The sequence below is a fragment of the Typopeltis vanoorti genome, chromosome 2, assembly GCF_054136105.1.
Source record: "Typopeltis vanoorti isolate ZY-2024b chromosome 2, IOZ_Tvanoo_1.0, whole genome shotgun sequence".
Taxonomy (NCBI): domain Eukaryota; kingdom Metazoa; phylum Arthropoda; class Arachnida; order Uropygi; family Thelyphonidae; genus Typopeltis; species Typopeltis vanoorti.
The window spans coordinates 113524861-113539928 of record NC_143550.1 but is presented as its reverse complement, the minus strand read 5'-3'; the positions used below and the strand labels follow the sequence as shown (position 1 = coordinate 113539928).

Below are 15068 nucleotides of genomic sequence, written 5' to 3'. Positions count from 1 at the left end.
GGAATCAGATGGATCCTGTTCCACTGTTCCAGTTCCACCTGAAAAATAATAGTTATAACATCATAGTAAGTCTTGTGAATATGGTTATCTTCACATAACTTATTGAACTACTTTATATTACACAATTCTGGAAACTTTTTGAAGCTGCTCTGTATGAATTTTAGGCATTACATACAACTGCAACTGTAAGGAAGAAAACAAAGAATGTGCAAATATAATATGTACATTCTGTAATAAAACTATAATTTTTTCATGACTCCAGTGGCAGTACTAATCTCAATGGTCATTACAGAAAGTTTATAAACAACCAGTTTTGAGTAAATTGATAATGATTGCTAGAGTAATATTCATTTTATCAATAGAGTTATGCATATTATTTATATTACGTGTATGTTAGAAACCAATAAATTTTCCTAAACTGGCTTGGTTTGTGCTGTGTTAGTTGGTTGATTTGGATTTGTGGCCGAAGCAACTCAGGATATAAGGCCACTCTGTTAACTCAATGACGATAGTCTGCCTGTATTGAGCTATTAGAGGTCACATACATTCATTTGTCTTTTTTTTTTTTTTCTGGAGCACTTTCCCTCTCTTCTTCTAACGATGAGGGTATAAAACTCTGAGGTAACAATTGTTGAACTGTCCATTTCTGAAAACTCAAGTCAGGTTTGGTAAGATAGACATCCCAGTCTGTTCCAAACTGTAAAAAATAATATATATAAATGTCATGGCACAATATTGTAGAATGAAGTATCCAAAATGAAACAAACATGTTATTTAAAAAAATATATATAACAATTACATATTATGGATATATATATATATAATTAAACTTGTTTGTTCTTGAAAGTTATAGACCCCTCTTCCTCTTGGTAAGTCCAGTTATCTTTACTTCCTTTTAAGATCACTCTCTCACACACACACACACACACACACACACACACACACACACACACACACACACACACACACACACACACACACACAACAAGCTCAGTTTTACTGGATAAATTGTACAGAACTCTTCCTTGTCCGATCTTTATGAATTTTTTGAAAAAATTTATTCAATAAACACAAGAATCAACTTTATTCTGGAAGTAAAAGACAATTATCTTTCTTTTCTGGATGTTCTCATTCTACATCACACAAATGGTAGTCTACAGTTCTCAGTATATAGAAAACCAACTCATACTGGTAAAATACATTGATTCAAACCCTCATATTCACCCTTGTCAGAAATATGATGTAGTCAAATCTCTAGTCAACAGAGCTCACAAAATGTTCTACAGATTCTCATCTAAACAAAGCACTGCCTTTATCTCTAATGGTTATAATGCAAAAACTATGGAAAAAAGAATCAACAATTATGGCCATCATCTTAACTGCCTCCAAACGAAATTACCAGAATATGCATTCCATGTGCTAAAGGACTTTCAGAAAAAATAGCAAGAGTACTTCGATGGATTTAACTTACAAGTCTCTTTCCATCCAGTTTGCAAACTTAATACCGTCCTGATCTCACCTAAAGACAAATATCCTGTTTCTTATCCTGGAGTTCACAGAATTCCCTGCTCTTGCAGCTTATGTTGTTATTATTATTATTACATCCTCCATGAAGTCGACAGACTCATCATGGGAGGTTCATTCAATTGACAACATATTTATCATATAGAATTTTAAAGTCCTTAACACTCATTGCATTAACAACACATTATGGCAATACAGACAATTCCCCATGTAAAAAATCTACTCCTCACACCCTTCTTCACCACACTTTTACATAACTTCCAGAAATTACCTCTGGTTCTTCCCCTCTAACCTTCTACTCTTTTTATAATTTCCTCCGGATTAATCTGATAAAATCCTCTCACTAACTTAAATGTCTCTATCATATCACTTTCTTTCTCCTATCCACCAAACTCTGCAATCCACATCTCTTCAACCTCTCTCAATAGCCAGCATTCCAAACTCCTGATATTGTCTTAGTCACTCATCTGTGGACCCTCTCCAATGTCTCCACATCACATTGAAAATCAGGTAACCAGATCTGAGCACAACAGTCCAAGTGTGGTCTGGCCAGTGCCTTATACAATGGCACAACCACTTCCTAATCCTTGAATCTTAGAATACTTCTTATCATAGCAGCACTACAATGTGCAACCTTTGCAACACTAGCAATATGCCCTCTAAACTTCAGTTAACCATCACTCCCAAATCTCTAATTTCATCCACTTCCTGTAGTACGGCACCATCGATATAGTACACATCTTTATACTTCTGCGCTCCAAAATGCAAAACCTTGCACTTATTGATATTAAAACTACAACCCCACTCTTTTGTCCAAGTAAAATGTCTATTCAAATCTTCCTGAAGGGATTCAGCATCAGCAGTGCTACTTATAATGCTTCCCAACTTTGCATCACCAGCAAATAACTGAAGATCCCTAGTCAGTACACACATGATATATCATTTACAAACAAGTTAAACAGCAGAGGCCCAAGAACAGAGCCCTGGGGCATGCCACTAGTTACCCATCTTTTTAGAGACACTGCTCCATCATACACAAGCTGCTGGTATCGTTCAGAGAACCAATCTGTGATCCATCTAACCAATGTACTATCTATTCTCATCCTCTGCAGCAAATCACTGCATATGATTCTCCCTTATCTAACACACACACACTCATCACCTTATCATAAAAATGCAAGTAAATTACTGAAACAGGACTCTTTACAAATCCATGCTGACCATCATAAAGAATGCCACATCCATCAACCCAATTCTGTATTCTATTCCTTACCAATCTTTCCAACACCTTGACCACAACTGCAGTTATACAGACTGGCATATAGTTGAAGACTTCTATCTTAGACCCATGCTTGTGGAGTGGTACTATTTTTGCCTTCTTTCCACTCCTTAGGAACTCTACTTACTACAAGACTTTCATTAAATACCAGGTCAAGAGCATATAACCAACTGTGATGCACATTCCTTAAGCATACATGGTGATATGTCATCCATTCACACAGCCTTATACACATCTAACCCAACCAACACCTGATACACCTGTTTCTTTCACTTCCAATTCTCTTAATACTTGCCTCTCATCTATATATTGCACCGGGTCATTTACACCAGTATGATATAAGCTGATAAAGTGCTCATTCAATAATTCCACTATATCCTTTGCAGCTGTTAGTCTGCTGCCATGACTATCCACCAATGTTAGTCTGCCATAATTATTCTTCCTCTTGCTTGCCATGTAGCAGAAAAATTCCGTTGAGTTAACCTTGGCCTGACCAGCCAATCTCCTCTCATACTGCACCTTTTCTTTCTTTACCATGTTCGTCACTTTTCTAGCCTACACTTTATACTCTTCATGGATCTGATCAGCACCAACTATCTTGTACCTCCTCCATAACATTTTCTTTTCTAGCACAGCTTAATTTTGCTGTGCTAGAAATGCTTGATTTTGCTGTTCATTCATTTCACTCCCACTCTATTTACTCGCTTAACCCTCGGTATGCAGCACTGCTTTTGTTGGATACTGCCTTATGAGTTTCCATGCATTGTCAACATCTTTTCCACTCAGCTCATCTATCCAACGTACTGATTCTAACTGACTACAGAGCTTCCTATAATCACCTGCTTTATACTTCCACATGTATCCATTTTTGGCACTGAACTTTTCCTGTTTCATCACTTCCCAAACAAGTACCTCAAGATCACTCTCACCAAATGGTAGCAGTGTCAACACTTCATTAACAACTACATCTTCTGAAGTTATCACCAAATCCAAAACATTAAAGCCTCTAGTTGCTTCAATCACATGCTGCTTAAGATACTTATCTCTCAGAAACTTCACAAACTGGCTCTCCTTGTTCCCATACACTATCTCCTCCTTCCAGTCTGTATTCCTGTAATTAAAGTCACCCATCAGATCACCTTCTTTTTACATGCCCAATTAATTTGCCTAAACATTTCACAATCAGTTTTCTCTGCATTCTCTGGCCTATAACAGCATCCTATCAGATATACTAACCTGTGAGGAACATGCACCATCAACTTCTACACTTTGCGGACACAATTCCTCTGTAATCATTAACAGCACTCCCCCTCCTTTTTTCACATCTCTATCTTTCTGGAAAATTATATATCCTTCTAATTCTATTTCCGACATCACATCCTCCTCAGACAACCAAGTTTCACTTATTCCAATTACTTTTGGGCATACCGTCTCAATCAGTGCCACAAACTCAGCTCTCTTGTTTCAAATACTCCTTACATTTGTGTATAAACATAACAATTACTGTGGACAAACTCATTGTTCTGCACAAATTCACCTTGAAGAACATCAAGGATATATTTCACTTAAAGAACCCAACAAATTCAGTTTAGTGAGCCACACATTATTTATAAAACACAGGGTTCATTGGAACAAAATCAAAGTGTTATATAAAAGTTATTTTCTTCTAGAAAGACTGTACAAGAAAAGGTAGGAAGCACACATTCACAGAAAAAATTAACAAAAACAACTGCCTAAAACTTTCTCAATTTTGGAAAGTTATACTGACTAATACTCACCATTCATTTGTTCTTTAATTTGTAAGTAATTTTTTGTTTATATTTAAAAATAATTTGTTAACTAAATTATTTTATTGTAATTTATTTTGGATATCTATTAATACAGATGGAACTATTCTAATGCAGCTGATAGCACACATAATATCACGTGCTTTCAATTGAACTGTTCTCTTTTTTTGTATTTTCCTATAATTGTATGAAACTTAGCCGAAAATTTTACAAAAGACATTTAAATTAAATGTGATTCCTGCAATAATATTTATGATGAGTTTAAGACTTTGGCTATCTTAAAGCCTGGATCATTTGAGACTTCAAGGTTTGTCAAATGAAGAGGAAAAGAGAATACGATCATCACCATATGTAGGTTCAAGAAACCCAACATTTCTACAATAAACTTTTCTTGAGGTTCAAGAGAAGTTCATTAATATAATGGAGATAGAGGAGTACACTGGCAATGGTAAAGAAATCTAAAGAGAGAAAACTGACAATCCAATTGCAAAGAGCAGATGATAAGTGATATTTGGCATAGTGATTGCTTACTAAACTACCATGTGGTGGCTTAGTAAGCAATCACTATGCCAGATCCAATTGAATGCGCTGGAAATGTCAACTTATGCTTTGCACACTTTACTATAGCTCATGTTCAAAGTAGACAAGGTTGGCTAACAAATCTATTGTGGTTTAGGGGCAGCAACATCCATACTGGTAATCACTAATGAATTGGCAAGACTCCAAGTAGTAAAGAAATTGGCTCATGAGAACCTTATCCATGGTTTAAGAAGAAATCTAGTGAAGACCGAGGTGAGATCACTGGAGCACAAGAGCCATCAATGCCCTCATTCACCCTTGCTACTGCACCATATAAGTACTACCTCGTTTACAAATAATGGTGAATACTGAATATGGGATCACGGTTGCTAAAAATAGCACTGACAAAGAAATTCAAAAAAAGTAAATTGACAATCCAATTGCAAAGAGTAGACCATAAGGCAGAAGCAGCTCTGAAATCTAGCCTTCAGCAAGCAATATTCCATTCACACACACAAATGGCAGCTATAAAAAAGATTTATGCAAATAAAATTATTAAAATCAAAGCAGATATCAGCAACATTACTATTATGAAAAGTCTGAAGGCAACTTTATCATGCTTGCACACAAATGATAGGAATATCATTTGTGTGCTAGATCTGACATAGAGTAGACATGGATGAGATCTTATGGTTCATAGGATATACTAACTGAAACTGAGAATACAATATTTTTAAAGAAGGGTGTGTGTGTGTGTGTGTGTGTGTGTGTGTAAGATAAGATAAGAGAGGGGATGTGCTGCTAATGATAACAGCCAACTTGAGTCCAGTTAGGACAGAAAGCTCATGACTACAATATTAGTAACAATTTTCCATGCACAAGTAAGTTTCAAGCTAATCTATCTGGTGTGAGGTGGAGTCTAGTAACATTGAATGGTGCAGTGTTGTTACAGACCTAGTGGATCATTACTTACGATGATAAGATGCATCACCAAATCAAAGTGATTGGTGCGAAATGAGTAATCATCATGACTGAATTTAATTATCCAGACATTAATTTGGGAAGAGGTGAAATCTCATGATAAGAATGAAGCCGAATTTATTGAGCTGTTGCAAGACAATGTCCTCAAGCAGCATGTATGAGAAGGAACTCAAGGTCAATGAGTGTTAGGCCTGACTGTTTTGCTGCCAGTTGTTGACAATGATCATACTGTACTGACATGGAAAGTAGTTGAATATATGAGTGTCCTGCTCATAAATGAGCAGGATACATGTATGCTTAATCTTCTTTAACTGAGAGTGTAATTTATAAGTTAAATTATGAAATAACTGCAAAGAATACCACAGTATCTGTTACTATGTGGAAAGCATTAAAAATACTTAAATGATTCAATATTGGTATATGTCCCTAGAGATCACAAAAAAATAGAAAAGGAAAGAAATGGATGTGCAATGTCATTAAGCAAAAGATTCTAAAGAAATATATAATGTGAAAGGAATGTGTGTATAAGGATAATATTAGTTATGAAATATATGAGGCACAGGTCAGGAGAGTTAAGTATTGTATGGAAAGCTAAGTAAGAAAACAGTTCTGCAAGCTAAAGACAACCCAAAAGATTTCACCATTATGCAAGTAAAAGAAAGAAAGAATGTAAAAGAATAACTCTACTGAATGCAGATGGTATGTAGATAGTGAAAGCAAAGGAGATTGCTCAACTAATGAGCATCAGTTTTTCTAAAAGCTATCAACCTGGTGTATGCAGCAACAAAGAGCTCAATGCGACCGGAGAACGAAACTGTGTCACACAGCAGAATGAAAAAACTCGGGTTTACGTGGAGGAAGTACTACTGCTGCATAAACTTAATAAAAACTTGGAAGGAACTGAAGGGATATCAACACAGAGGCTAAAAAACATTCAGCTGAACTCAATGTGTTTTTGACTTGGCTATATGAGTCAGGGCACAGGGAAGATTCCACAGGAGAGGAAAGAATGTGTGATAATACCAGTGCATAATCATGGCAGTGCAAAGACTGATGTGTCTAACTACCAACATCTCTGGAGTGGTGGCAATGATTCTTAAAAGGTTGGTAAGAGCTTGCATACAGAAATGGGTTGACAGAATCTATACTTTACAATGAACATCATGGGTTTACTAAGGAAAGTCATGTTTGAGCAACTTTCTCACATCTTATTATAATGTTATGGTTGAGTTAGATAAGATAATGGGGTACACCATAATTTCAGACTTTGCTAAAGCAGGATACAGCATGGAATGCAATTGGAAAAGGTGGAGGATAACGGGTTTGGATCATAAAATCAGATTGGGTAAGAGGATGCTGACGGACAGAATTGAAAAAAGATGTATGAGAGGTGTTATCTGCAAGATTTAATGCGACTAGTGATGTAACTAAATCAGTTATTGGTCCATTGTTATTCAATCTTTTACATTAATGATGTTGAGAAAGATTTGACAGGAGACATACAGCTATTTGCAGATGAGGCAAAGATAGGCAGAGCAATAAGGAATGCAAATGGCATGTACCACTTACAGAACTATTTGAACAGGGTGAAAGTGTGGATATGTGATGATGGTTGTCAGTTCAATGTTAGTAAATGTAAAGTAATACACTCTGGTGTCATGAGATATTACTAAACATCTCATGACAACACAGTCTATCGTACCATCTCCTTAAACTCATCCAGTGTTTGCACTTTCACTACCTTCTCAGTAAATATATTCCATTCTCCTACTACTCTCCATGCAAAAAACTCACTTCTTACTCTCTTGCTTACTACTTCCTCTTGTAGCTTCCATGGATGGTCCTGTGTTCCCCTTTCTATCCCTTTATTCTATCATATGGAAAATCTCCTCTGTCAATCTGGTAAATACCTTTCAAAAGCTTAAGCTGCACAATTTCTTCCACCACAAGGGAATTTGTGAAATTGTGCACTATGCTAGAAAAACAAAAACCTAAATTGTCTCTTTAAGATTTGCTGTGGCTCAAAATTTCCTTACCCCAATCACTTACATTCATTTGCTCTCTCTCTCTAGTGTTTTCTGAATTCTGATAACCATTCTAATCTTTTCCTGCTATCTGTCACAGAAGCTTAATCATCTACAGACCAAATGCCAAAACAGTGAGGTAATTTTTGATAGTGATTTCAACAGTCAACTTAGAATTACTTCACTTTTCCAATTCCACTGATCAAGACGGTTGAAATGCTAAGATATTCTGATGGGCAGGTGGACAATTTTCACAAATCCTCTCTGCTCTCTCCAAACACCTTTGATCTCTTCTCATCCCGGTTCTCCTAATAGGTAGACTGTAGATGTAATCTCTTAGTATTTTATGCGAATTACTAAGATGTAATATCTTAGTAATTCCAAAGTCTCTTCACCCAGTCACTCTCAGCTTCGTGCCCTATGTCACTATAATACGTACCAAATGAAATGACCTGCATGACTTTTCTTCCTTTTTTTTCCTTGGACTGCTACTGCCATTCTTCAGATCGAGACACCCGTTCCAACTCAATAATTGATATAATTCTTACTGAAATGAAGGCCTTTATCTCCCATTCTGCCCAAAGGCCTAGACCACTATTCAAACTTTGGTTATTCTAACAAGTGCACTAAGAAATTCAAGAAAAAAATTTTGCATATCACAAATGGCTTGAAACCAAAACTCCAGCATCCCACACAGTATGCAACAACTACAGAAAGACCACTAGCTAATTCAAATCTGACTTTGAAAGAGCCAAGTGCAAAACAAACATTTCCTCCTGCTTAAATGGCAGTTGAGTCTTCCAGTTCCTCATAAAAGTTATTCTACCCATCCATATTTACACCTCTCTCTCTCTCATATTTAGATGCTATTGTAACATCATTCAAAGATAAGATTGACCTCCTGACATTCTTCTTCTCCTCCAACTACTGCACTGATAATCAAGTCAAGTTACCACCCCCACTCCAGAATTGCCAAGTACTACAAGTACGTCTTCTAGTCATGATGTATATTTCCCAAAACTGTGCTCCTGAACTAACAACCATCCTGTATGCCCATCTTTACAATTTTTTTAAACTCATCTGGCATCCACCCTTCAGCATGGAAACAAGCCTAAACCCAAGAAGTCCAAAACAAATCAGATAACCAAAATATTATTGCATTCACTTACTTCAATTCAACAGAGAAATTTCACCCAATAACCACTCCTTCACTACCTAGAAAAGTAGTGAAGTTGTATTGATTAACCACCAGTTAATCAATAGTTACCCATCTTTGAACAGTTACTGAGTAAGTGATATTTTCAAGGCTTTTAGAAATTTAGATATTTTCATAGCTTTGTGATCAGGTCTGGACAAAGGCCTATTTACCACATTACCAGTGTATGGTCTGCTCTTTGCGTTTTGTGGTAGACAGCTTTTGTTCTGCAGAATTCTCCAATTAATGTTGTAGTACACAAGGGTTCTGTATTATTACCCATGCTTTCTTCTCTTCCTAAATGATCTATACATACACATGGCACTGGATGTACTATAGGTTTTGTAACGCTGATGTATGTGGATTGATAAATATATATATAAAACACTATATCCATGTTATTTATGAATGCAAGATAATACAGTTTTTATTACTGATTTCTTTTTCAGAAAACCAATAATAAAATCCATGATTGTTTTGCCAGTTTTTTATGTTAATAAATACAGCCCGTGATACTGTCAAAAACTGGTTTAAGATTTTGGAATTTATTTTGATTTTCAGAAAAGATGGTGTGTGCATATATAAGCAAGCTAAAATAATTGATTGAATATCAAAAATACCTCAGCCATAACTTGTCGACATGACCCACAAGGCCCAGCAAAGTCATTCTTCAAAAGGCTGAAATATATTATAATAGAATATGTGCAATTAGAATATACTTAAAAAAAAGGAGTCTTAGATATATTGAACTTCCAATGACTTAAAATAGAGTATACTTATTATAAAAACTTGATATCTTTGAAAAACTCAAGGATACCAAATGCTCACTTCATGCATCTGCATTTTCTTTAATAAAAAAAAAAAAAAAAAAAAAAAAAAAAAAAAAAAAAAAAAGATGTTTGTATAAAATTTTCTATTCCTGTGATAAGGATTACACAGGTCAGAAGACTAGGAGAAGTTACAAAATATGGAAATATCACTACAATGTTACTCGCAAACACAAGAATTAGGCTGTTGGGTTGGGTACAGACAGAGTAACTAAAGCAATGAGGATGATGACAAAGTACAAGCCAGTCCTTATTGCATCTTCATGGAATAGCATACAATGGTCTGGTCATCAGTGCTGATGCCTAATCTCAAAGATAACCAGAAGGAGTCTAATGAGAGTGTATGCTTGCACAGCAGTCTAAATAAGAACCAAGCCAGTCGCTATCAGTTGTAGCACTACATCAAATCTCTTCTATGTCAAAATCACTTATCTGGGAAGTGGACACTGTCAGATCAAGTGGAAATTAATAGCATATACCACACAAATACTGCCTCACTTCATTATGGATCAGAAGGTTAAATAAAGTTGATGCAAAATGGATAAATGAAGAGATTAGGCATGCAATACAGAGAGAAAAAAAAAAGCATTATGGAGGCAACATGAGATGAGTGGTAAAATCAATTCCATGAGAAGTACCAAGAACAGGCAAGGAGGATGACGTGGTTGGTAAGATAGCAAACATGCAGTATGACCAGCAATTAGCTAATGAACCCCAAAAAAACCTAGGGAGTTCTTTCAATATGTAGTCAGCAAAAAAAAAAAAAAAAATTATGGTAGGATGACACTGAGTGGAGAAAATAATATAAAGATAACTGCTGCAAAGGATATAGTTGTGATATTAAATGAGCAGTTCATAAAAGTCTTTCATCCTTGTGAATATGACATCATGGAGAGTTTGAGAACAGTACATGATGATGAGGAGGAGGAGAGACTGACTGTGAGTGAGTGAGTAAGAGGTATATGGGGAATTGAACAAAACTGATGTTAATAAGCTGTAGGTCTCAATGATTTAGATGAATGAAGGAATTAAGCACAGAATCTCAAATCAGATGAAGGTACTGTGGTGGAAGCACAAGATGAATAATGATAACAATCAGTTGCATGAGGAGTATAATGGGCAGTAGCGCTGGCGTCTAGTCTTCTTCTTGTGTGTGTGTGATCAATGTTCAGCACCTTTCCAAAAAAGTTTTTTTTGAATAAAGTGTGAATAAAACGAACAGGAAATGAAAAACAAATGAAAACCACTTTACAGTATAATGTTACCTACGAATTAGTCCTGCTTGTACAATTTTTTTTTACACGGAACTCAACAATTAATCATAAGTTGATCTATGATACATCAAAAAATAAAGAACTATTTTAGGTATATTTTCGTAAATTTTAATCAAAAATTACAGTGATATAATTGGGTCCAGGATACAATTTCAGAATTTATTTGTTTGTTTCTGGGAAGATCTGAAGGGGGCCCGAACGGAAGACGACATACATTCATAATTAATTGTATCATTCTGTACCATTCGTTGTTCATTTAAACTCTTATCTCATATTTTTTGACATCTTTTACATGCCTGTGTGTATATTTCACACTTCGCACATGCCACCATCTGGCCCTGATGGGCAGGCCAGGAAAGTGACTCAGTTGGTAAAGACAGAAAAATTGCAGTATCAGCAGAAATTAACAAATCAGGCCAAGAAAATTCCTAGAGAGGTTTTACTGATAAGTGAAAAGTAGAAGGAAGAATGATTATGATAAGATGGTGTTAAAGAATGAAAATAATTATGATAAAATGATGTTAAAGAATGAAGATAGTAGACTGGTAACTGCTACAGAGGAGATATTCAGTGAACAATTCATCACGGTGTTTCATCCCATCAGTGTGAAATCATGAGCAGCTCAAGAATAGAAGAAATGGGAGAGAATGGCTTAGTCGTGACAGAGTAGGAGATATGTGAAGTTTGATGTTAATAAGGCAATAGGATTTGATGACATATCACCACGTCTTAAAGGAATGTTCCATGTAGTTGGCATTAGCACTAGCATTCCTGTTTAATAAGATTCTTATAATAAAAACAGCACAGGTTCCAAAGGAAAGGAAAGAAGGCAAAATTGTTCCACTTCACAAAAGTGATGAACCTGCATATCTGGAGTTGTGGTACTAAAGAGAAAAGTGAGAGCAGAAATAGCTTTGATAAAAGCAGTATGTAATCTCTGTGATTGTCAGCATGGATTTGTTAAAGGGAAGTCAAATTTTTCAAATTTGCTTATGCACTATAATAAAGTGATAAATGCACTGGACAGGGAGAGGATGGGGAGATGTATATACAGTGGTGTACTTATATTTTGCAAAAGCTCTTGACAGATTTCCATATGACACGCTGGCAACTAAATTGAAATGAATGGACTGGATAACAAATTAGTTAATTGGATAGGAGATTCACTGTCAGATAATTATCAGCAAGTTGTATGTGGGGATGTGGTATCCCAAATGACAAAAGTCACTAGTGGTGTGTCACAGGGGTCTGTTTTGGGGCCATTGTTTTTCATCTTGTATATTAACGATACTGGGCCAGGTTTCACTAGCGATGGACAACTGTTTCTGATGATGCAAATTTAGTGAGAATAATGATGAGTTAAGCATATGTGGCCTTACAGGTAGACTGGAATACATTGTGTGGGTGGACAAGTGAGTGAAAATTACAATTCAGCGTTGCAAAGTGTAAGATTCTGAAATTTGATAAGCAACGATGTGATGCAAAATATACAGTTGGTAGGAAAATTTTGAAGGAAACAGAGGAGATAAGCAATCTGGGAGTGGTGGTAGTAGACAAGGACCCAAAGTTCAGCAATCACGGTACATAAGTTGTGAAGTCATCACATCAGATTATGAGAGTGATTTGAAGTCTTTTGACATGTGAAAATAAAGAGGTTATAATTCCATTGTATAAAGCCTCAATCAGACCTCATACAGATTATTTTTCACAGATCTGGTCACCTGGTTTTCATGGTGATGAGTATATATAAATAAAGGGGGTCTGTCAAGGATGTCCAATGTCACTGTTTATTTAATATCTATGTAGATGAAATAATAAAGAAATGGAAGAAAAATATAAAACTAGATCATTTAACTATAATACTCTTTTGTTTGCAGATGACCAGATAATCAGAGCAAGAAACAAAGATGAATTCCAAAGATCAATATACTCCTTAAACATAATTGCTAAAACCTTTGGAATGCAAATATCAACAGATAAAACAAAAATCATGGATTTTAAAGGACCATATCCAGTCAAAAGTAAAATCATGATTGAAAATAAAATTTTAAACAAATTAACTGCTTCAAATACCTTGGATGTGCTGCATCATATACAAAAGAAGATGATGACAATTGATATCAAAATTTTAAACTTTCTAAAGATAACAGGAACGATAAATAATATTTCCAAATATAACCAAGTTCAAAAGCATATAAGAATAAGAGTTTATAAAGTTTTGGCAAGATCGTGAATTAATTTTGGAAGTGAATTATGGACCATAAAAATTGTAGAAGAAAAAAAGAAGCACAGAAATATGTAAAGAACATAAATTAGACTCAGTATTAGACAAAGTATACGAATATTTTGTTCAATAGTGAAATAATCATAGTCATTTGGATAGTCTTGAACTGTCCATTCTTTCAATACTTTTCAGTATCGAAAGAATGAACAGTTCAAGACTATCCAAAATACTGCTCCAATACCACCCAGTTAGTGGATATAGAAGTCAGGGATGATCAAGGAAAAGATGGAATGAGAGGAACAGGCACCTAGGCCTATATCCCTGAAAAGATGATGACGACGACGACGATGAGTATATACAATGGAAAGAGTCTAGAGAAAATCAACTGGTCTTTAAAATGTGGGATATGAAGACCGATTGAGGAAATAAAATTTAAAAAGCCTTGTGAATAGGAGGAGGAGAGAGGATATGGTTGAGACATATAAGTTGGTCAGAGATTGTTACCAGGTTAATGTGAGAGAAATTTATAATGAGAGAGGAGGGAAGGATAGAACAAGACAGTTTTCCTGGAAACTACATATATGTAAGAGAGGTATGAGAAAAGGAGTAAGGCGAAGGTTCTTTGTATGGAGAGTGGCTTGTGAGTGGAATGCCTGTCTGGGTGTGTGTGTGGTGAATGCAGATGCAAATGAGTTTAAGGCATGGTTGGTTTGATGAAATTTGTGTGAGAGAGAGAGAGAGAGAGAGAGAGCATATACCTGCTGTGATGAGTCTATGGCTCCATGGAGGTCTGACTTTAATAATAATAATATATGGTTGAGAGATGTGAGAGAGACTGTTATAGCACAACAGTGGAAAAGAACTTGAGGTGTGTAAAATGTACTGCTGGAGAGTATTATTAGAACTAGATTTGGGAGCAGGGGGAAGAGAGTGAAAAAATTTTATATGAAATAAAAGAAAGCCAAATATTGAAGAAGACAATCAATACATTGTTTCCACCAACTGTTGTATAGACAAAGCAAAATCTCCTCCCACTACATGCTGACTTGCTCACAGCTGCATGAAGATTAGATTACAAACTCAACAGTCAATGCCAATAATTCACCAATCCAGAGCTGTCACTCCAAATGTGTTAAAAACATGTGCTTCAGAATTTATTATTACTATTACAGGCCACTCCAAGGAGGCCCAAAACATCAGTCAAGCACTATCAAACATTTGTGCAGTAGCTATCATACTTTGCTTTGAATAATTCACAGTCATGGCACCCAGAATAGACTTTGGCAACCTATTCCATTAATTCACCAGTCTCCAAGAAAAAAAACCTAGTTCTAACATGCTTGCTGACTATACTCTTACTCAGTTTCCAAGGACAACTCCTAGTTCTCTCACCACCAGACCTGTTCTGAAAAATTTCCTCTGAATTAATCTTGT

The 15068-nt window shown here is 35.7% G+C and overlaps 1 protein-coding gene across 2 annotated transcripts in view; it reads right to left on the bottom strand.

Moving 5' to 3' along the window:
* Positions 1-215: 215 nt before the first annotated feature.
* LOC150109347 (cytidine deaminase-like) overlaps positions 216-15068 on the bottom strand; it is a 67717-nt gene continuing 52864 nt past the window's right edge. For both annotated transcript variants that reach the window (XM_090407557.1, XM_090407564.1), the window contains exons 4-5: positions 9930-9987; positions 216-697 (exon numbers count right to left, since the gene is read on the bottom strand). In XM_090407557.1, the coding sequence (XP_090263683.1) occupies positions 548-697; positions 9930-9987 (208 nt within the window). In that variant the 3' untranslated portion in view covers positions 216-547. The remainder of the gene's footprint in view (positions 698-9929; positions 9988-15068) is intronic.